General features: G+C 42.4%; 1 protein-coding gene across 1 annotated transcript; it reads right to left on the bottom strand.

Annotated features, from left to right (window-relative positions):
• Window positions 1-221: 221 nt before the first annotated feature.
• Window positions 222-18,272, bottom strand: slc6a22.2 (solute carrier family 6 member 22, tandem duplicate 2). Its single transcript, XM_071336131.1, has 14 exons — window positions 18,131-18,272; window positions 17,714-17,848; window positions 17,002-17,142; window positions 16,688-16,772; window positions 16,453-16,585; window positions 16,210-16,344; window positions 16,003-16,106; window positions 15,781-15,905; window positions 15,417-15,529; window positions 14,274-14,414; window positions 13,938-14,040; window positions 11,969-12,069; window positions 2,409-2,579; window positions 222-544 (listed from the first exon to the last, which is right to left on the bottom strand). Exons 1-14 carry the CDS (start codon window positions 18,147-18,149, stop codon window positions 338-340), a joined length of 1,713 nt encoding a protein of 570 aa, XP_071192232.1. The 5' UTR covers window positions 18,150-18,272; the 3' UTR covers window positions 222-337.
• Between the last annotated feature and the right edge of the window lie 260 nt (window positions 18,273-18,532).

The raw sequence follows: 18,532 nt of genomic DNA, 5'->3' as shown, positions 1-18,532 counted from the left end.
ACTCTTCTTGAACTGCACTGTTGGTTAAGGGCTTGTAAGTAAGCATTTCACGGTAAGGTCTACACTTGTTGTATTCAGTACATGTGACAAAGTTTAATTTTTTTTGTCTGTGTACTGTTTCAGAAGGGCAGTGCTCTTGCATGTGTGTGTATGTACTTTCAGAGAATTTCACACCCATCTGTGGCAGTGTTTGTTGTCTTTAATTTTTCTTATTTTATTTCATATAAATGAGAAACAGAGAGGGAAAAGATTAGGACACCTTGCATCGAACCCCTGTCTCCGGGGTCAGAGTTCATGTGCAAAGAGACAAATGTTTCCCACTACACCATGGGTTCTTTTAAGTTTCCATGTTCAAGGTGTTAATGGGCACTGTCTGTGCTGGTGCTGCACTCAGCTGGGAGCTGGCGACTGTAGGGGTTTGGTTTGGTGTCCGTAATGTGCAAAGTTCTGTGAACGTCTGAAACACTTCGGATGGGTTGAGGGCCTCCTTCTGTGACATGGGTTTGGGTAGATCCTCTGCTGGACTGGTTAACACTTTCATTCTCTGTTAGGAGGGAATGTAATCATAATATGAAGAAAAAGAGTGGGTGATATGCATATCCTACATTTCAGAATACTGGTGCTGGGCTGAAATAAGTAAATGTTAAACGGCAACGTTCTGTACAGTACCTTGGAAATAATGGCCTACGCAGCGGGACGAGGCACAGTACATTTTTCCAAGGTAACGTACAGAATGGAGGTGTTTATTCCGCTTATACCACATACATACTTTCTCATCTTTTGGTTGCTAGAGACGCGACCCAGTCGTTTGTTCGGTTAGTTCTATATTTATGGATGCAACCCAGTTCGTTCCATTGCCATGCTCGCTGGCAACGTTCTTATCCCTTGCCAACTAGCTATGGCTAACACAGTCACAATCTCTGCAGTCAGAATATCACTAGCAAAGTAGCCGCATATGTGTTTAAGCTGTTTTCTATTTACATTCATTTGGATTCATCCAAATTTAATGTTGCACAATTTTGCCTGGCATAGCTAGAATAGTTTGCCTTTGTCAGGACACTCAACACTGTTCATTATGAGGAGATCACATTGCACATTTGGGCTCCCAAGTGGCGCAGTGTTCTAAGGCACTGCATCTCAGTGCAAGAGGCATCACTACAGTCCCTGGTTTGAATCCAGGCTGTAGTACATCCGGCCGTGATTGGGAGTCCCATAGGGCGGTGCACAATTGGCTCATCATTGTCCGGGGTAGGCTGTCATTGTAAATAAGAATTTGTTTTTAACTGACTTGCCTAGTTAAATAATTAAAAACACTAGGCTTGAAGCTAGCTAAATAGTTTGTTGCTAGTGTAAACGAGTATTAATATTGTCTTTTGTATTTCATCTAAATCCTTTCATTAGTTTTTGTTATTTTCCATATCCAGGGATTGTGAGAGTATCGATTTGTTCAGTCGTGGATTACTCTGGCCAGCAGTACTTTCAAGTAAGCAGTAGGATTTTCCCCTCAGTCTGTTTTGATTCTACTGAGGAGAGCTACACTACATGACCAAAAGTATGTAGACACCTGCTCGTCAAACATCTTATTCCAAAATCATGGGCAATAATATGGCGTTGTCGTGACTAAGAGCCCTTAGCCGTGGTATCTTGGCACTATACCACAAACGCCCGAGGTGCCCTGTTGCTATTATAAACTGGTTGCCAATGTAATTAGAGCAGTAAAAATAAATGTTTTTTCATACCCGTGGTATACAGTCTGATACCACAGCTTTCAGCCAATCAGCATTCAAGGCTCGAACCAAACAGTTTTTATAAGTAATTGATCATGCCAGAGAAGCTGGTGTTTTGGAGGATATATTGTCATGGGTGTTGTTGCAAATTATTCTACATTTCTAAAAACCTGTTTTTGCTTTGTCATTATGTGGTGCTGTGTCTAGATTGATCAGAAACTTTTTTTACCGAATTTTAGAATATGGCTGTAAAGTAACAATGTGGAAAACGTTTCTGAATGCACTGCATGTCTGACTGTTACTATTGTTTGTTTCCAGCAGTTTTTATGCTGTGTATGTTTTGCGTCTTTTAAAAACCCTGCAGAAGACACTTTTATAAGGATGCTTTTAGTGTATGATTTTAATTAGCCATCTTCCGTTCTCCTTCCTCCGGTCTTTGTTATTACTTTTGTGATGTGAAACACGTTTATCTGTATTATTAAAATGCTATACAAATAAAGTTATAAAATGTGTGAGCTATGCTAAGATTTCTCTTGTAGGACATTTGAAGGAATCATTTCAAGGAATCAGAATATGCCATTGTCGTCATTTTTTTTTATAGCTACATTAAAGATGATAGAAAATGAAACGACTATGATATGGACCACTTAATCATGTTTAAAACTCAGCGTTTCTCTGTACCTGCCGCAGTGAACCAGCGGTGACACTCATCTTGTACAGCATCCAGAGAGGTACCAGTAACGTCGAGGAGAGAGTGAAGAATCCACCAATGGCGTAGCCCCACCAGGGGTACTCATAAGTGTTGTTGAACTTGAGGGGGGTATACTTGACCAGGGAGAAGACAAGCGTACCCTATAAAAAGAGACAGAAGTGGTCGAGGACATACAAAGGACATTGTTTAAGCAGAAAGTCTATTCAGGACTTGGAAAAACATGAGCCAACCCGAGTGAGATGGAGAAAATGTGTCAATACCCTAAGCATTTGTTTAAACAGGTTATAGAAATTCTACATTTTTACTTTAATCATTTTGCAGATGTTCTAATTCTAGCCTCTTAAAGCTAGAGGTTCAGCTTCTAGAAAAGCCTGGGGGTCGAAGTCAAGAATTAGACATTCTTCTTGGTTCTTACTTCAAAGATAAACCAGAGTTTAAAAGCTATCAGTCATGAGAGAGACGTGCATCTGTTTGATGAGGAGACTTACATCTTTATACCTACACCACAGCATATCAATACTGTTGGCAAAGTAGTGTCCGATACAATATTACCAACTGGGCACAGACATCAGTTCAACGTATAGATTTGATTTACATTTGGTTGAGTTGTCAACTAACAGGAAATCAACAACCAATGTCACCATGTCTTTGGATTAGGTTAAAAGTTGGGTGATGTAGGACCTGACTGACTACATAGTTCAGTTATATTAAAGGACTACAATTACCAATGTTCATTAACGGAAGTAACATTATCATTCGGACTGAGACTGATAGGCTAGTTAATTGTTACGGAGTCTAGTTGATAGGTAATCGACTAGCCGGACTGTTCCCCGGGAGGGGATTTGTACAATGCATGAACAAGGCTATTGAACTTGACATTGGTGTCTTTATTCCTTTATCCAACATATCATACCAAAACATGGTGTCAGAAGTGGCTCGAAAACCACACGTTTGTTATTTTTGTAGCTAAGTACAGTATAGGCGCAGTCACGTTCCATATGCGAACACACGCCGTTTCCTACTCCTAGTCACAACACTGATCAACTCGTTGTTAGCTGGCTAGCTAGCATCACTACGTACCTCAATGGCTGAAGGCAAAGAAATCTCCTATTCCATTGCTATGGCAGTGAACATTCCGCCACCAAATCCCATGGTTCTCACAGGGGACTGGAATACTAATTGGGAAAACTTCAGGGATGTATTCGAGGACTATGCGCTGGCGACCGGTCTACATGAGAAACCCAACGAGGTACAAGCGGCAACTCTGAAGAGTTTAATGGGCAGAGAATGCAGGCATATCTACCGGCAAAATCTCACCCTTACAGCACGACAACAGTGTGATGCAAAGGCTATATTGGGTGCATTGGAGAATTACTTCAAACCCTCCAGAAACATCATTTACGAGTGGTTCGTTTACGAGTGGTTCGTTTTCGGAAGCCGCAAACAGGAAGAGGGTGAGTCAGTACATAACTTTGTAACCCGTATGAAAGAAAAATCCGCCATTTGTGAATTGAACGATGATTTGATTCGTGACAAAATACTGGGATTTGCAAATGAGGATATGCGCCGGCGTCTACTGAGAGAGAGAGGCTTAACATTATTAACTGCCATTGAAATGTGCCGCACTACTGAAGTCACTGACATGAGAATGAGAGCAATGGAAATAAAAACCCCACGCTCCGACGTTGATACTGTTCACGCTGTTGCCAGGCAGACATTCAGACAAAACCAATCGAATAATTCACCACGAACGGTGAACACAGAGGGAATACACACACACACACACACACACACACACACACACACACACACACACACACACACACACACACACACACACACGTGGCAAAGAGCACTGCCCTGCCTACGGAATACCATGCAGAGCTTGTGGAACTGATAATCACTTTGCAAAAGTGTGTCTCATAAGCAAAAGAAGGGTGAGTGAGGGCAAGATTCACTGTGTTGATGATGTCACTCAATGTTCAGAACAGTGAAAGTGACATTTACATGCATAAATCCATTGGTGCTGTACACTCGAGGGAAGAAATGGTTTGTGACACTACGATTACACAACAAGCAACAACAATGTCAACTGGATTCTGGTGCTACATGCAACGTAATGAGCTACAAAGACAAAATCTATCTGGCACCTGACACACATCTATTGCCCAGCGATACTAGACTAAAGCTGTACTCAGGAGAGCTTTGAGACCGAATGTGTTAGTCGGGGACGCAAACACAAGCTGGAGTTTGAGATTGTGAAAACCAGTCAACATCCTCTCCTCTCAGGCTCTAAATGCGAACGCCTGGGACTGATGCAGTTCACTGTACCAAATGACCTGCACATTGTGGAGCATGTCCAGCATGGACCCCCTGTCCAGAGAACAACTACTCAGCAGATATGACAATGTATTCAACAGGCCCATTGAATCGGTGCCTGTGGAGGTACACTTTGAATTGGATGAGAGCGTCACTCCAGTCCAGTGTGCTCCTCGCAATGTGCCCATTGCAATGAAAGTGGCTATGAAGGCCCAGCTGGACAAGTATGAGGCCGATGGCCACACGACATCTGTGACTGAACCAACTGACTGGATCGGCAATATGGTCATAGTGAAACTGAAACGATCCCACTACATCATGCCGAAACTAGATGATGTCCTCTACAAGCTTCCCAAGGCCAGGATTTTCACCTTGGTGGATGCCCGAGATGCATTCCTTCAATGCAAGCTGGACGAAGAAAGCAGCTTCATGACTACCTTCTGGACCCCCTGGGGTCGGAAACGCTGGCTCAAGCTCCCATTTGGTGTCTCAGTGGCGCCTGAGGTATACCAACGCAAGCAGCACGAGTTACTGGCTGGGCTCAAGGGCATTGAACCCATCGCCGATGATGTCCTGATCGTAGGCTGTGGTGACACAGACGAAGAAGCAGAACACGACCACGATGTGAAGCTCCTGGCACTGATGTAGCGCTGCCGATCAGTTAAGCTTCGTCTTGGCCTGAAGAAGCTGCAGTTCAAGGTGAAAGACGTCCACTTCCATGGACATATTCTCTCGGCAAAAGGCCTGAAGCCGGACCCAGACAAGGTCAGAGCGATCCTCGACATGCCAAACCGGTCTGATGCAAAAGGAGTACAGCGTCTCATCGGCTTTGCAAACTATCTTGCAAAGTTCATGCCACACCTATCAGCAGTCTGATGCAGGAAGGCCAGCCCGTTGCATTTGCCTCGAGAGCGCTCACCCCCACCGAACAAAACTATGCAAAAATTGAGAAAGAGTGCCTCAGCATCGTCTTCTCCTGCCAGCGATTCCATCACTACTTATATGGTCAAGAGCTGGTCACCTCTGAAACTGACCACAAACCACTCATTGCCATATTCGGTAAACCTCTCCTCAACGCGCCCAAGAGGCTTCAAAGCATGCTCCTGACTCTGCAAAACTACAGCCTGAAAGTCATTTACAAGCCAGGACCAGAGATGTACATCAGCGACACACTGAGCAGGGCAACAGCACAATGTACAGGCAGAGGCACTGCCTATCAGCGGCATGCCATCTGTTCGCTACAGCAGGAACAACAAGATGTTCAACAGATCAATCAGGCAGACTACTTAAACGTCACAGATCACCGCCTAGCCCAGATCAGGCAACACACTGACAAGGACGAACACCTACAGTCACTGAAGTCCATGGCTCTCTCAGGTTGGCCGTACCTGAAAGAGGAGACACCTTTCACAGTGAGAGAATACTGGACCTTTCGAGATGAGATCAGCGTGCAAAATGGCGTCTTGTTCAGAGGTCAGAAGGTCATTATTCCCAAATCACTACGTCCAGAGATGCTTACCTGCATACACTCCAGTCATGTTGGAGGTGACGCATGCTACCGCCAGGCTCGTGAAACATTATACTGGCCAAACATGCAAGCAGAAATGAAAGACTTTGTCAGCAGCTGTACCACATGCAACGAGTATGCTCATGAACAGCAAAAGGAAACCATGATGTCACACGAACTGCCCACAAGGGCCTGGCAAATCGTCCGCATGGACTTATTCAGACACAGACAAAAGGACTATCTTCTCATTGTTGATCACTACTCTGACTTTTGGGAAATTGAACTGCTCCCTGACTTGTCTGCATAGACGGTCATAAAGAGCTGCAAGACGCAGTTTGCAAGGCAAGGTCAGCCTGATAAGGTAATCACGGACAATGGCCCACAATTCACTGCACAGTTCAAGCGTTTCGCCTCAGAATGGGAGTTTGACCACGTGACCTCCTCTCCAAGACACCCAAAAGCAAATGGCAAGGCAGTCAGCTGTCAAGATTGATTAAGCAGGGAAAGATTAAGCAGGGAAACCATGGAAAGCGATCTTACAGTGGAGGAACACACCCACCGAAAACATGGACAGCAGCCCAGCACAACGCCTTCTGTCCAGACGTCTGAAGACTACCATCCCTGTAGCTAACAAGCTACTTGAGCCCTGTGTCATGGCTGGCGTTACGGACAAACTGCGTCACAGAAAGCAGCTCGCTAAGTGCTCCTACGACCGGACTGCTCGAGAACTACCAGAGCTGGAGGTGGGTGAAACGAGGATGAAACCGCTGCCGGGAGACCACACAGGACTTTGGAGGCTGGGCACATGCCTACAGAGTTGCACCACGTTCTTACCTGGTGGATGTTGGTGGCTCCCTCTATCGTCGCAATCGGGTGGATCTGCGCGTAGCAGAGCAGACAACAAACCAGAACACACCATACACTCACCTAGATGAGCTGAATCACAGTCCAGGCCTAAGGTTAAGGGGCGCAGAATTGAGACATGAGCCAACTGAAGGTGAGGCTTCTACCCCACCAAGCTCTCCAGCTCGTGGCCCTAATCCTACTCCTGTCAGAGCCAATACATACTCACAGGTGGGTCGGCTGTGCAAGCCACCAGACAGGCTTACTAAGTAAGCAAGAGACTGTGTTAACTTGTCCTCTGTTTATAAAAAAAAAGGAAGATGACAACTGGAGTAAAAGGAAAATGTCATGCTTTTTCAATTGTTATGACTTGACTGTTAAGAACTTAATGTTATGCCATTATGTTTGCACTTCTATTGAAAAGGATGATGTTACGGAGTCTAGTTGATAGGTAATCGACTAGCCGGACTGTTCCCCGGACTCCGGGTGTAGAGATTTGTACAATGCATGAACAAGGCTATTGAACTTAACATTGGTGTCTGTCTTTATTCCTTTGTCCAACATATCATACCGAAACATTAATAGATAGCTGACAGCTATGGGAACTAACCATGTAACTTTCTAATATTTATTCAACTTTGTTAAGCAATAACACAAGTTGTGATCATTAGCCTAAGAAACTAATATGGCGTTGAAGAATTTACGACTGAACATCTGCAAATGAAGACAACGCCGAGGCGATACAACAAGCGCCAGTACAGTACGCGCCAGTGGTACAAGAGGGAGATCAACCCGAGCCCGTTAACGAGATGAATGCGTCCTCATTTTTGGCACTGATCCAGCCTTTTCTGGCCGCACAAGGCAACCATTCTCTACAATGGAAAATATGAAAACAATACTTTAGAACTTACCAGTAGCTACCAGAGTTCCGAAGGAGCAACATTTGGCGATTCTTCTTCATTATTTAGGGACAATGAATCTTTGCTACACTACCAGGTGATGTTGACGTTGAGCATGCTATTGTGTTGCTAGATGCACATTTTCAACCCAAAACAAACTTAACAACCAAACGTGGTACGTTTTAGACTAACACAGCAACAGGGTGAATCTGTGGCAATGTCTGTAGCAGAGCTCAGGCAGCAAGCAAGAACTTGTGAATGGGAATAGCTTAGAGAGCAGTTTATCAACAAGAATACAAGCAACAAGTTTGGGGAACGTTTGCTAATGAGGGAGACATTACCCTAGCTAGATCTGTCGACATAGCCACTGCAATGGAATCTACAAAAGAGGAAGTAAAATTCCTGCAGGGTGCAACACTGGCTACAAAAGCTGAGGTGCAGAATCAATTACTCACAAAATCATAGCAGTAATTCAAAATGGAAAAATAGAACAGACTCGGTCAGATGATGCAGAGTGAGGAAATGGCTCAAATGTGAAATGTCATAACTGGAAGAATGGGTCACAGGTCAAAATAAGCTGCCCAGGTAAAGGGAAAATATGTATTAACTGTAACAAGTTTGGACATTTCAGTAGTGTGTCGTTCAGCTATAGCTTCACACTCAGCTATCAGAGCTGATACAGAGAAATGATGATGAAGATGGGGAAAGTAATGTAAGTATTTAACATACATAGTCATCACAATGAATACAGAGTGTTTTTTCTTCTTATCAGTGCGCTGTTGGTGGCATACAAGTGAATATGACAGTGGACACTGGAGCCCAGGTGTCTTTGCTGAACACTGATGTTTACCATGGAAAGCTAGCACAGAAATTTCCCCTTCAGCCACTGGACGCTAAAATCAGTCAGTATTATGGATCGAGTGTGCCTGTTGATGGATATATCGTAGTGCCAGTGTCTCACAAAGGTAAAACAGTTCAAGCTAAGCTGTATGTTGCATGCAATGGTGACTGATGGGATGAGCTCTGCTACAGGCACTGACCTTTAACCTGGTTTAGGGAGAACCTACCATTGCACCCCCACAGCCTGCTATTCAGATTGCTACGGAATCAGAACCAGAGTGTGTAAAGGAAAATGCACAGGTCTAGGCTGTATTAAAGATTTTGAACATGCGCCTAGAGTGAGAAAAGATGCTCTGCCGGTGGTGCAACCATTGAGAAGACTTCCGTTGTACCAGCTGATCTGAAAAGACTGCAACACGAGGACATAATCAAATCAGTCTATTCTCCAGAATGGATTTAGAACATTAGTTGCCAGGAAGAAATCAGGAGAAATTTGCACATGCTGTGACTTACGAGAAGTCAACAAGGCGATCATAGTGGGAAAACACCCACTTTCTTCGATTGACAAAATTATTACTGAGTTTGCCGGAGCCGCAAGTTTTCAAAGTAGACCTGAGGAGTGGATATCTCCAAGTTCCGCTTGTCCCAGAGTCTCGTTATCTCACCGCATTTATCATGCATGAGGGCGTGTTCCAATACAAACAATTACCCTTCGGATTGGCTTCCGCGCCAAGTGCTTTCCAGAAGATCATGGACATCGTGCTGTCTGGCCTGAAGGGGGCTCCACACTACCTTGACAATATCACGGTCCACAGAAAGGATAAAAAAGAACACACCTTGCAAAGCTCAAAATGCCACTGAACAGAGGGAAATGTGTCTTCAGCACAGATATAACTTAGTTCATTGCCTACAAAGTGAGCGCTGCTGGAGTAAAGCTGTGCCAGTCCAACGTGATGGCAATCAAGAAGATGCCAGCACCAAAGTTGGTGAAAGAGCTTCAAACCTTCTTAGGAGTGACAAACTATTACGTGAAGTTCATTTCGGATTATGCAACAACAACGGAACCCCTAAGGCAGTTGCTACACCAGGATGCAGAACGGAAATGGATGTCCGCACAAGACCAAGTCTTCGCTGAACAGAAACATGCAATAGCAGAACCATCTGTTCTGGCTTACTTCCACCCAGATCGATCCAGTACAAAGCGAAGTGCTAAGCTACATGAAAGCTGGATGAAAAGGTCCAACAAGAGACATACTGTTCAGTCCATACTACATGATAAGAGACAAGAGGAAGAGGAGATTGCACCTACCATTGGAAAAGGAGATCGCACCAATCACTCTGACAGAGTCCTCACCCAAGCTCATAAAGGACACCCAGGAACAAGAAAGATGAAGCAGTTCCTTCACAGCAAAGTATGGTGGCCAAAGATGGACGATGACATCACCAGCTTAGTGCGCAGAGCACACAGCTTTTCACAAAGTGAAAAATCACTCATACCAGAAAAAACACCACTACAACCTACACCGTGGCCTAAAAGACCTTGGGAGAAGATCCAAGTGGACATCTTTGGAGAACTACAAGCAGCTCGAGCTCATCAGAAGTACCTGATCATTGTTACAGACCTGTACAGCAAATGGCCTGAAGTCTTACCCAGAAGCAACGTGACCACAGCAACTGTGATCAATGGACTTTCAGATCTGTTCACAACAATGGGGCCAGCCTCAAGTTCTAGTTCCCGCAATTCACAAGCTGACTTTATATCTTACTTGGAACCATGCACCAGAGTATCCTGTTGTACCATCCACTAGCCAACGCAGGTGTGGAAAGGTTTAACAAAGTCCTGAAGTATGGTTTTCGTGCCCTGATGCAAGAAAGAAAACAGTTCTCTCATGCATTAAACACTACTATTGAGCTACAGATCAATGCCTCACAAGGTGACAGGAAAATCACCCACCGAACTCATGATTTGGAAGAACCTTCAGAGTCCCGCTGGATACAGTCCATTCACTTTTTGCAGCTGATAAGCCACCTGATGATTCTAAGCTACGGGTAGAAGTGCAGAAATATCTGGAAACTCAAAATAAGTATTATGACTAAAACAATGTAAAGGAGGATTCCTCACTGCAAGTTGGAGATTGTGTCATGGTAAAGAGACCAGAGGACACACACTGAAAACCAGTTTCTCTCTTATCGAATTATTGCTCGACCTGGCAGATGCACATTCCAGGTTTAAGATGGAACCTTCTGGAACACAAAGACTTTCGTACTAGCCAGCCCGCCGAAGAAGAGATGGATGTTGTGTTCATTCCACAACCTGACTATATTCCAGGTCAAGAGCAGAACATTCAAGGTCAAAGACAAGAAGTTGCTCATGGAGATGTGCCAGAAGCAAGAGCACAAGAACAACATCAAGCAGAGCCATGACAAACTCGTGAACGAAGGCTACCTGCTAGACTCCATTAATTGTTCATGACTTATGGTCTTAGTTCAAGAAGGGGGGGGGGGGGGGGATGTAGGACCTGACTGATTACATAGTTTAGTTATAGGGCTATAATTGCCAATTTTCATTAACGGAAGTAATATTAACATCCGGACTGAGACCGCTAGTTTAATAGATAGCTTAGCTGACACCTATGGGAACTAACCATGTAACTTTCTCAGACTTATTAAACCGTGTTAAACGATAACGCAAATTGTGATCATTATCCTGAAACAATGCCCTAATATTGATGACTTTGTAAATCCAATCAGTTTCCACGTTGATTCAACTTTATTTTTTGAGTTGAAATTATTTGGAAACAATGTTGATTCAAGCAGTTTTTGCTCAGTGGGTAGATTGTATGCAAGTGGAGTTTGTATTAAAGTATGCTTTCATTCTTAGAAGATGTTTAGACATTCAAGTGATGGAACTATTGTATTTGTGTATTGGACTATTGGTCCTTTTTGTTAGAATAATTATATATATATATATATATATATATATATTATTATTATTATTCTTCTTCTAAGATAAAAGAGCAGTACAATAGTAAAGTGTATCACCTCCTCCACTGTATATACTGTAATAACATATGTTAACTAATGAAATGGAGACAACTGTTTCAGCTAGCAAGATACTTACTATGCATATGACAGGTGTGATGAACATCCAACAGTACTTCATGAATGGCCAAGGTCGATAGCCAATCATGTCCTCAATATTATCATACAGCCGCTCCGCACCTTGAGGGAATAAAATGTATTCACTTTAGTGATTCACAGATGATTCGCGATTGAAGTTTTAGTCAGTTGTAAAACATATGTGACCCAATTTAGGAAACTAGGCGTATGTCACAAGTTCCGACTCCACAGGAGAGACGTTTGAACGTATTTTTTTTTTTTACCAAAATGTGGTTTTTGGCAGAAATGCATTCTCGAACATGTGAACTTTCATGTGCCTTAATATCAAACGTGTATGCCATCTGTAAATATGAATACAATTGTTAAATGATGAGCCTTGTTGGTTAAGCCACAGAAAACCCCTAGCCTTGATTGGCTGAGATAATGAGTGGGCTGGACATGCCAAGAAAGGAGTTCGGATTGGTCTGCCATATTGAAGGCTGCTGTCTGTTTGAGCTCGTCAGTCTGTTTTGGTAATCCTGTCAAACACTGCTTTTTTATGTATTGTGTAGTGGAGCTTCATAAGTGTTGCTCTCCACTTTCTGGAGGTTCAAGTTTTGAAATCAGTCGAATTAGAGTATGATAGCTAAAGAGATAGAGAAAACACCCGTCTCCGGATTACATTTTCAAACTAAGGGCAACCGTGGTATGGCATTCCTGACAGGGAGACGCATCCATCATGCATGATGATGTATACATGTAAGATAGTCTAGCATGAGCTAGCTTAATTTTCAAATATTACACGTGGTTTCATTTCATGCTAAAGTGTACTGTTAGCTAGCTAGCATTAGCTGCCTGGCTCCCTAGCTGACATTATTTGTTTCCCAGAGCAGTTTGCTTTTCTCGTTAGCTAGCTAACATTGTACCTGGTTGGTTAGCTCCCAGCACTGTGGCATTATTGGCACTTTGTTCATTGTTATTTAACTAGCTAACGTTAGCTGGCTGGCTCGTTAGCTAATGTTACGTGACATGTGTATGTGTTTGTAATCTTAAACATTGTTTAACTAGCTGTTCATTGTTTAGCTAGCTAGCTGGCGCGAGCTGTCTTAAACTAAAGTGTACTGTTAGTTAGCTAGGTAACGTTAGCTGGCTGGCTCCCTAGCGGACGTTATTATTAGTTTCCCAAAGCTATTTGCTTTTGTAGTTAGAGCCTAGTGTTAGGCATTGTTGGCACTTTTTATTGTTTAACTAGCTAACGTTAGCTGGCTGGCTTGTTAGGTGACGTGTGTACAACACCCGTTGAATATGGCTGGTGTTAGTAAACTTCTGCAAAAAAAGCTTAATAAAGTTGTTGCCAGCAGAGCTGGTTAGGCTGTTTTCATGTTATCCAGAGGTAAACAAATCATTGTTCAGAGCGTCAAGTGTGCGCTCCAAGAGCGAAATGAGATGGGTGGGGCTAAAGCTTAAGATGGTGTGAACGATGCTGAATGGGTGTAGACAAAGAGCTCTTCACTAGATATCCAAACATTCAAAGGCGAGTTTACAAGTTAATCAACTTTCAAATCAGAATTACTTTCCCATTGTTCCTCAAATGCAGTGTATGATATACCATTTTGTAGCTCTGAGTCTCTCTTATCCAATGTAAAAAACACAATTTCACATTTTGCTAAATAAGACCGAAACCAGATGGTGAGTCACATATCTCGTTTAGAGTAACTTAATTAATCCAACCCAGTCTTATCAACATGACATTATTGGTACAATGAGAAAATGTACTGTTTTGTGCGCTCCAAGAGCGAAATGAGATGGGTGGGGCTAAAGCTTAAGATGGTGTGAACGATGCTAAATGGGTGTAGACAAAGAGCTCTTCACTAGATATATGTTCCCTCAAATGTATGTTCCCTCAAATGGAATTAAACTATTTTCTATGGACTTTAAATGATTTGTTTGGAAATGTTTGTGCATCTGTGGTTAATCCTGATGCTTCTCACCATAACACCACCCAACACAGATGGCCTGGAGACTAGCAAAGACCAGGAGTGTCATCCCACTGCAGGCATAGTAATCAAACAGCTGAAACACATACAGGCCACCCTACAGAGAGGGTGGGTGGTAGGCAGAATAATTAATAAACAATCTTTCTAAATAAGACAAATGGATGTGAAGTACTGTGAGTAGCAGGCAACACATGTGATTTTCACTGCAAGTCATCTGATAGTCTGTGGGAACAGAGAGGCTCAAATGCTCATTCTTCTTCCTATAAAAGCTACCTGATCATATTACTAATCTGTTGTGGTAAACCCGTTCGACCAGTATTGTCAACTCACCTCTGTGACCATTAGCAGGCCAACCAGGAAGCTGCACACACTGATGCCAAGCAGGAGAAGTTTTTTCCGCAGATGGCCCACGTGGAAGAAAGAGGGGTACATGTCTGAGATCGCTGTGACCATGGCATCGTGATATACAAACTGAAGGGCAAAAAGGTTGTTCTAGTGAGGACGCAGGCCTATCAATTTAACAACCAATTAATCATTCAAACAATGAAATGTAATCATAAAGCCCATTTTTACATCAAGAGTTGTCAGTGCTTTACAGTAACTTGGCCTAGACCCCAAAGAGCAGTGATAAAACATGCATATGGTACATTTCATTTGACAGAGATCATCAGAATCATAGCAGGTATCACCTTATGAATTGCCTAATATAATAACGCATACTATAACTACCTGCGTATAGCCTACACAACTCAAAGGCCTCCACAGCTTCTAATGTTGTAACAGTCTGAAACCGAGCATAGATCAAACAAGCAACATCTTAGTCTGATCAAAAACACTGCAGCTCAATACCACAAAGCGGAACAGACATACAGGGATTAAGGTCTGAAAGGCACTTGTGCATCGGGCAAGTCGGGAATTTTGGCTATTACTGTCACTGAAAATGTGAAAATAGCTGATTACACACAAAATTGATTTAACTTTCTGTAAAGGGTGTGGTTCCTGATCTATTTCTCATAGGAACTTAGGGACTTATGTTAATATGAACCTGGACTTGGTTAACTGCATAGTTAAATGCCAAAAAGAAGAAATTAGCAATGTCACTAAGCCAAACAAAACAACAATAGCCAGTACAAATGTTAAAATTAATTTACATTTGCAGTTTGCACTACACCATGACAAGCAACAGTTCATGTTGTCATTAACTAGCGCATTATAGTGACGCCAGCAAGTGCATTAGCAAGCTAATGATAGCTAGCTAGCTAGCAGACCATTGAATCTCGCTAGCCAACAAGTTAGCATCATCAGTCAGGCATTGAACTAAAGACATTGTTTGGGGCTACTTAGCTAGCTTCCTCAGTGATTCATGCCAAGTGAAAGTGGCCCAAGGCGCAAAGTAGCTTTTAAAATGTAGTGACTCACAAATCAGTGTTTCCTCAAATCATTTTGTAGACCTTCATGGACGCTCTAACCTACCTCACTGTCTAACCCCAGTAGGAGGATCATGACGTAGAAGAAGATGGCCCAGAGTTGGGGTACTGGCATCATGGCCACAGCACGAGGGTAGGCGATGAACGCCAGGCCAGGACCTGTAAGTGGTATATTAAAGCATTGTGTTCACATGATATCCCTCAAAGGGTTGAACATGCGTTTAGTCTACTGGCACACAGTATTTACAACGTTGGTACTAAATGTCATACTTTAGTCCCATTTAGTCTACTAGTTACCCATCGTTGAACAATGCTGTGGTTGTCAAACTAGCGCAAATATCAGGTTTATTACAGATACTTTGTAAATAGTGAGATTTAAGGTTTGAAGTTACATGCAGAGCATTACCTACCTGATTCAGCCACCATTGAGATGTCTATACCCTGTTCATAAGCCATGAAGCCCAGTACAGAGAAGATGGCAAAACCAGCCACAAAGCTAGTCACACTGTTTAGTAGACAAAGATACACACAGTCCCTGAAATTAAAAAGACTACATTAGTCAGCCTTAAATTCACACAACAAAATAGGTCTTCTCAATACAATGTCATGAATCATGATCGAGATCTGTGTACCTGTAGCAGTTGTTGTTGTACTTGTTGTAGCTGCCTAAAGATGTCAAAACCCCTGTACAAACTCCATAGGAGTAAAATATCTGGCTTCCAGCATCCATCCATACCTGAAACAATTAACATGTCAAAATAATTGTTAACTGCGGTAGAAAGTGTATTTGCTTATGTGGGATGGATCTCAGTTTTGGACACAATGAAGTGTGTTGCTACCTGTGGGTCAGCGAGGCGGGCTGGGTCTGGGTAGAGGTAGAACTTGATACCATCTATGGCCCCTGGCAGTGTGAGTCCACGAACTAGCAACACCAACAGCATCACATAGGGGAAGGTGGCAGTGAAATAGACCACCTGAGGGGAGACCAGACAAGCATTACTTTCACTCAGTCTATGGCTCATCCTAACAACTTTACACTATTCATGGTGTCATCAGGCTGAATGGCAGAGATGCCACCTTACCTTTCCAGTAGACTTCACTCCTTTCCAGACACAGAAGTAACAGATAATCCAGGACAGTAGAAGACACAGAGCTAGGTCCCAGCGAACACTCCCAATCTCTTCAATTCCCCCAGACAAGCCCAATATTCTTCTCCTGGGAGTGTAAATGCTTATTTAGTAACATTCACTCTAACTTTTTTTTTTAAATGCATTTATACATAATAAAAAAATGTGTGTACATTGTCAAGTCACTTACTCCCAAAATTCTATGACTGAGGATGAAGTGTTCCCATGAGAATGGGAAGAAATTGTGCTGTTCTGGCCAGGCTCAAAACAGTTGTCTTATAGTGAGAGAAAAAATTACAAAACAATTAAAGCACATGGATGAGTAGAATAGTCTATGGCTTATGTACATTTGAGGTGGATTAACTTCCAGCTATAAACTTTCAGTAATACATTGTCTGTGCCATGTATTTAACTTAAAAAACCTGGCAATTATGTTATGATTAGTTAGTGGTTGACAACAACCATAATAAGTTATTGACAAGCATAACATATAAAATAAAATACCTGTGTTCCAACTGTTTTTACAACTGGCCCATGGGAGTTCTAAGCTGAAGGAAGAGAAGAGGTATAGGAACGCCCAAGCCAGAATGATGATGTAATACACTCCAGTGTACAAAACCACCACTTGGCTTCCATAGCCCAGGCCTATTGAGAGAGGTCAACATCATAAAACGACAACATAGAAAACATAACGAATTTGGGGTCTGATATGGGGGGCTTATCAATGAGGAAATACTTCCTGAATTGAGGATAATGACTTCCTGAATTGAAATGGAAATGTCCTCAACCTTGACAAAAGGTTCATATTACCAGTATATCCATATTAGCACTATCTCGTTGGCATCAATAAACGGGCTACTTCATACAAATGTTAATTGACAGCTTCATATAGTCTGGAGCTCTGCTACCAATGATAAAGATACAATTTAGGTAATCCTTAAGACTTGGTATTTGGTATTTTATTAGGAGCCCCATTAGCTGTTGCAAAAGCAGCAGCTACTCTTCCTACGGTCCACACAAAACATGAAACATGACATAATACAGAACATCAATAGACAAGAACAGCTCAAGGACAGAACTACGTAAAAAAAAAAAAAAAAGGCACACGTAGCCAACATATCAATGCATACACACAAACTATCTAGGTCAAATAGGGGAGAGTCGTTGTGCCGTGAGGTGTTGCTTTATCTGTTTTTTGAAACAAGGTTTGACTTACCTTCAAAGAGTGGGCAGATTTTCCTCCAGCAAGTGATTCCACCCTGACTAGTGTACTGGCCCAATGATATCTCCAGGAAGAAGAGGGGAATACCGCAGGTGAACAGGAACAAAATATAGGGGACAAAGAAAACCCCTTTTTGGAGTAATGATTAATAAGTGATTTGCATGAAACACTGAAATTGACTATGCATTTTGAACCACTGTCAAAGTCAGGGAAATTGTACATTATTACTTAGTCTTCTATCACACATCACCACATAAGTTACATGCTAGTAAAGCAGCTGTGGTTAGAGTTGATGGGGTACAGACAGTTTAACTAAGCTTATGAGCACTTACGTTATATTCTTCAAGAATCAATGGATATATATCTTAAATTAAAAGTTTAAAATACAATTGATGTCAGAAGTTTACATACACTTAGGTTGGAGACTCATTTTTCAACCACTCCACAAATTTCTTGTCAACAAACTATAGTTTTGGCAAGTCGGTTAGGACATCTACTTTATGCATGACACAAGTAATTTTTCCAACAATTGTTTACAGACAGATTATTTCACTTATAATTCACTGTATCACAATTCCACTAAGTTCCACTAAGTTGACTGTGCCTTTAAACAGCTTGGAAAATTCCAGAAAATGTCATGGCTTTAGAGGCTTCTGATAGGCTAATTGACATCATTTGAGTCAATTGGAGGTGTACCTGTGGATGTATTTCGGTATGACGGCTGCGTGGTCCCATGGCGTTTATACTTGCGTACTATTGTTTGTACAGATGAACGTGGTACCTTCAGGCATTTGGAAATTGCTCCCAAGGATG

This window comes from Salvelinus alpinus, chromosome 12, assembly GCF_045679555.1.
Source record: "Salvelinus alpinus chromosome 12, SLU_Salpinus.1, whole genome shotgun sequence".
Lineage (NCBI taxonomy): Eukaryota > Metazoa > Chordata > Actinopteri > Salmoniformes > Salmonidae > Salvelinus > Salvelinus alpinus.
Note: the sequence above shows the minus strand (reverse complement) of the source record. Positions and strands in the feature narration are given on the sequence as shown.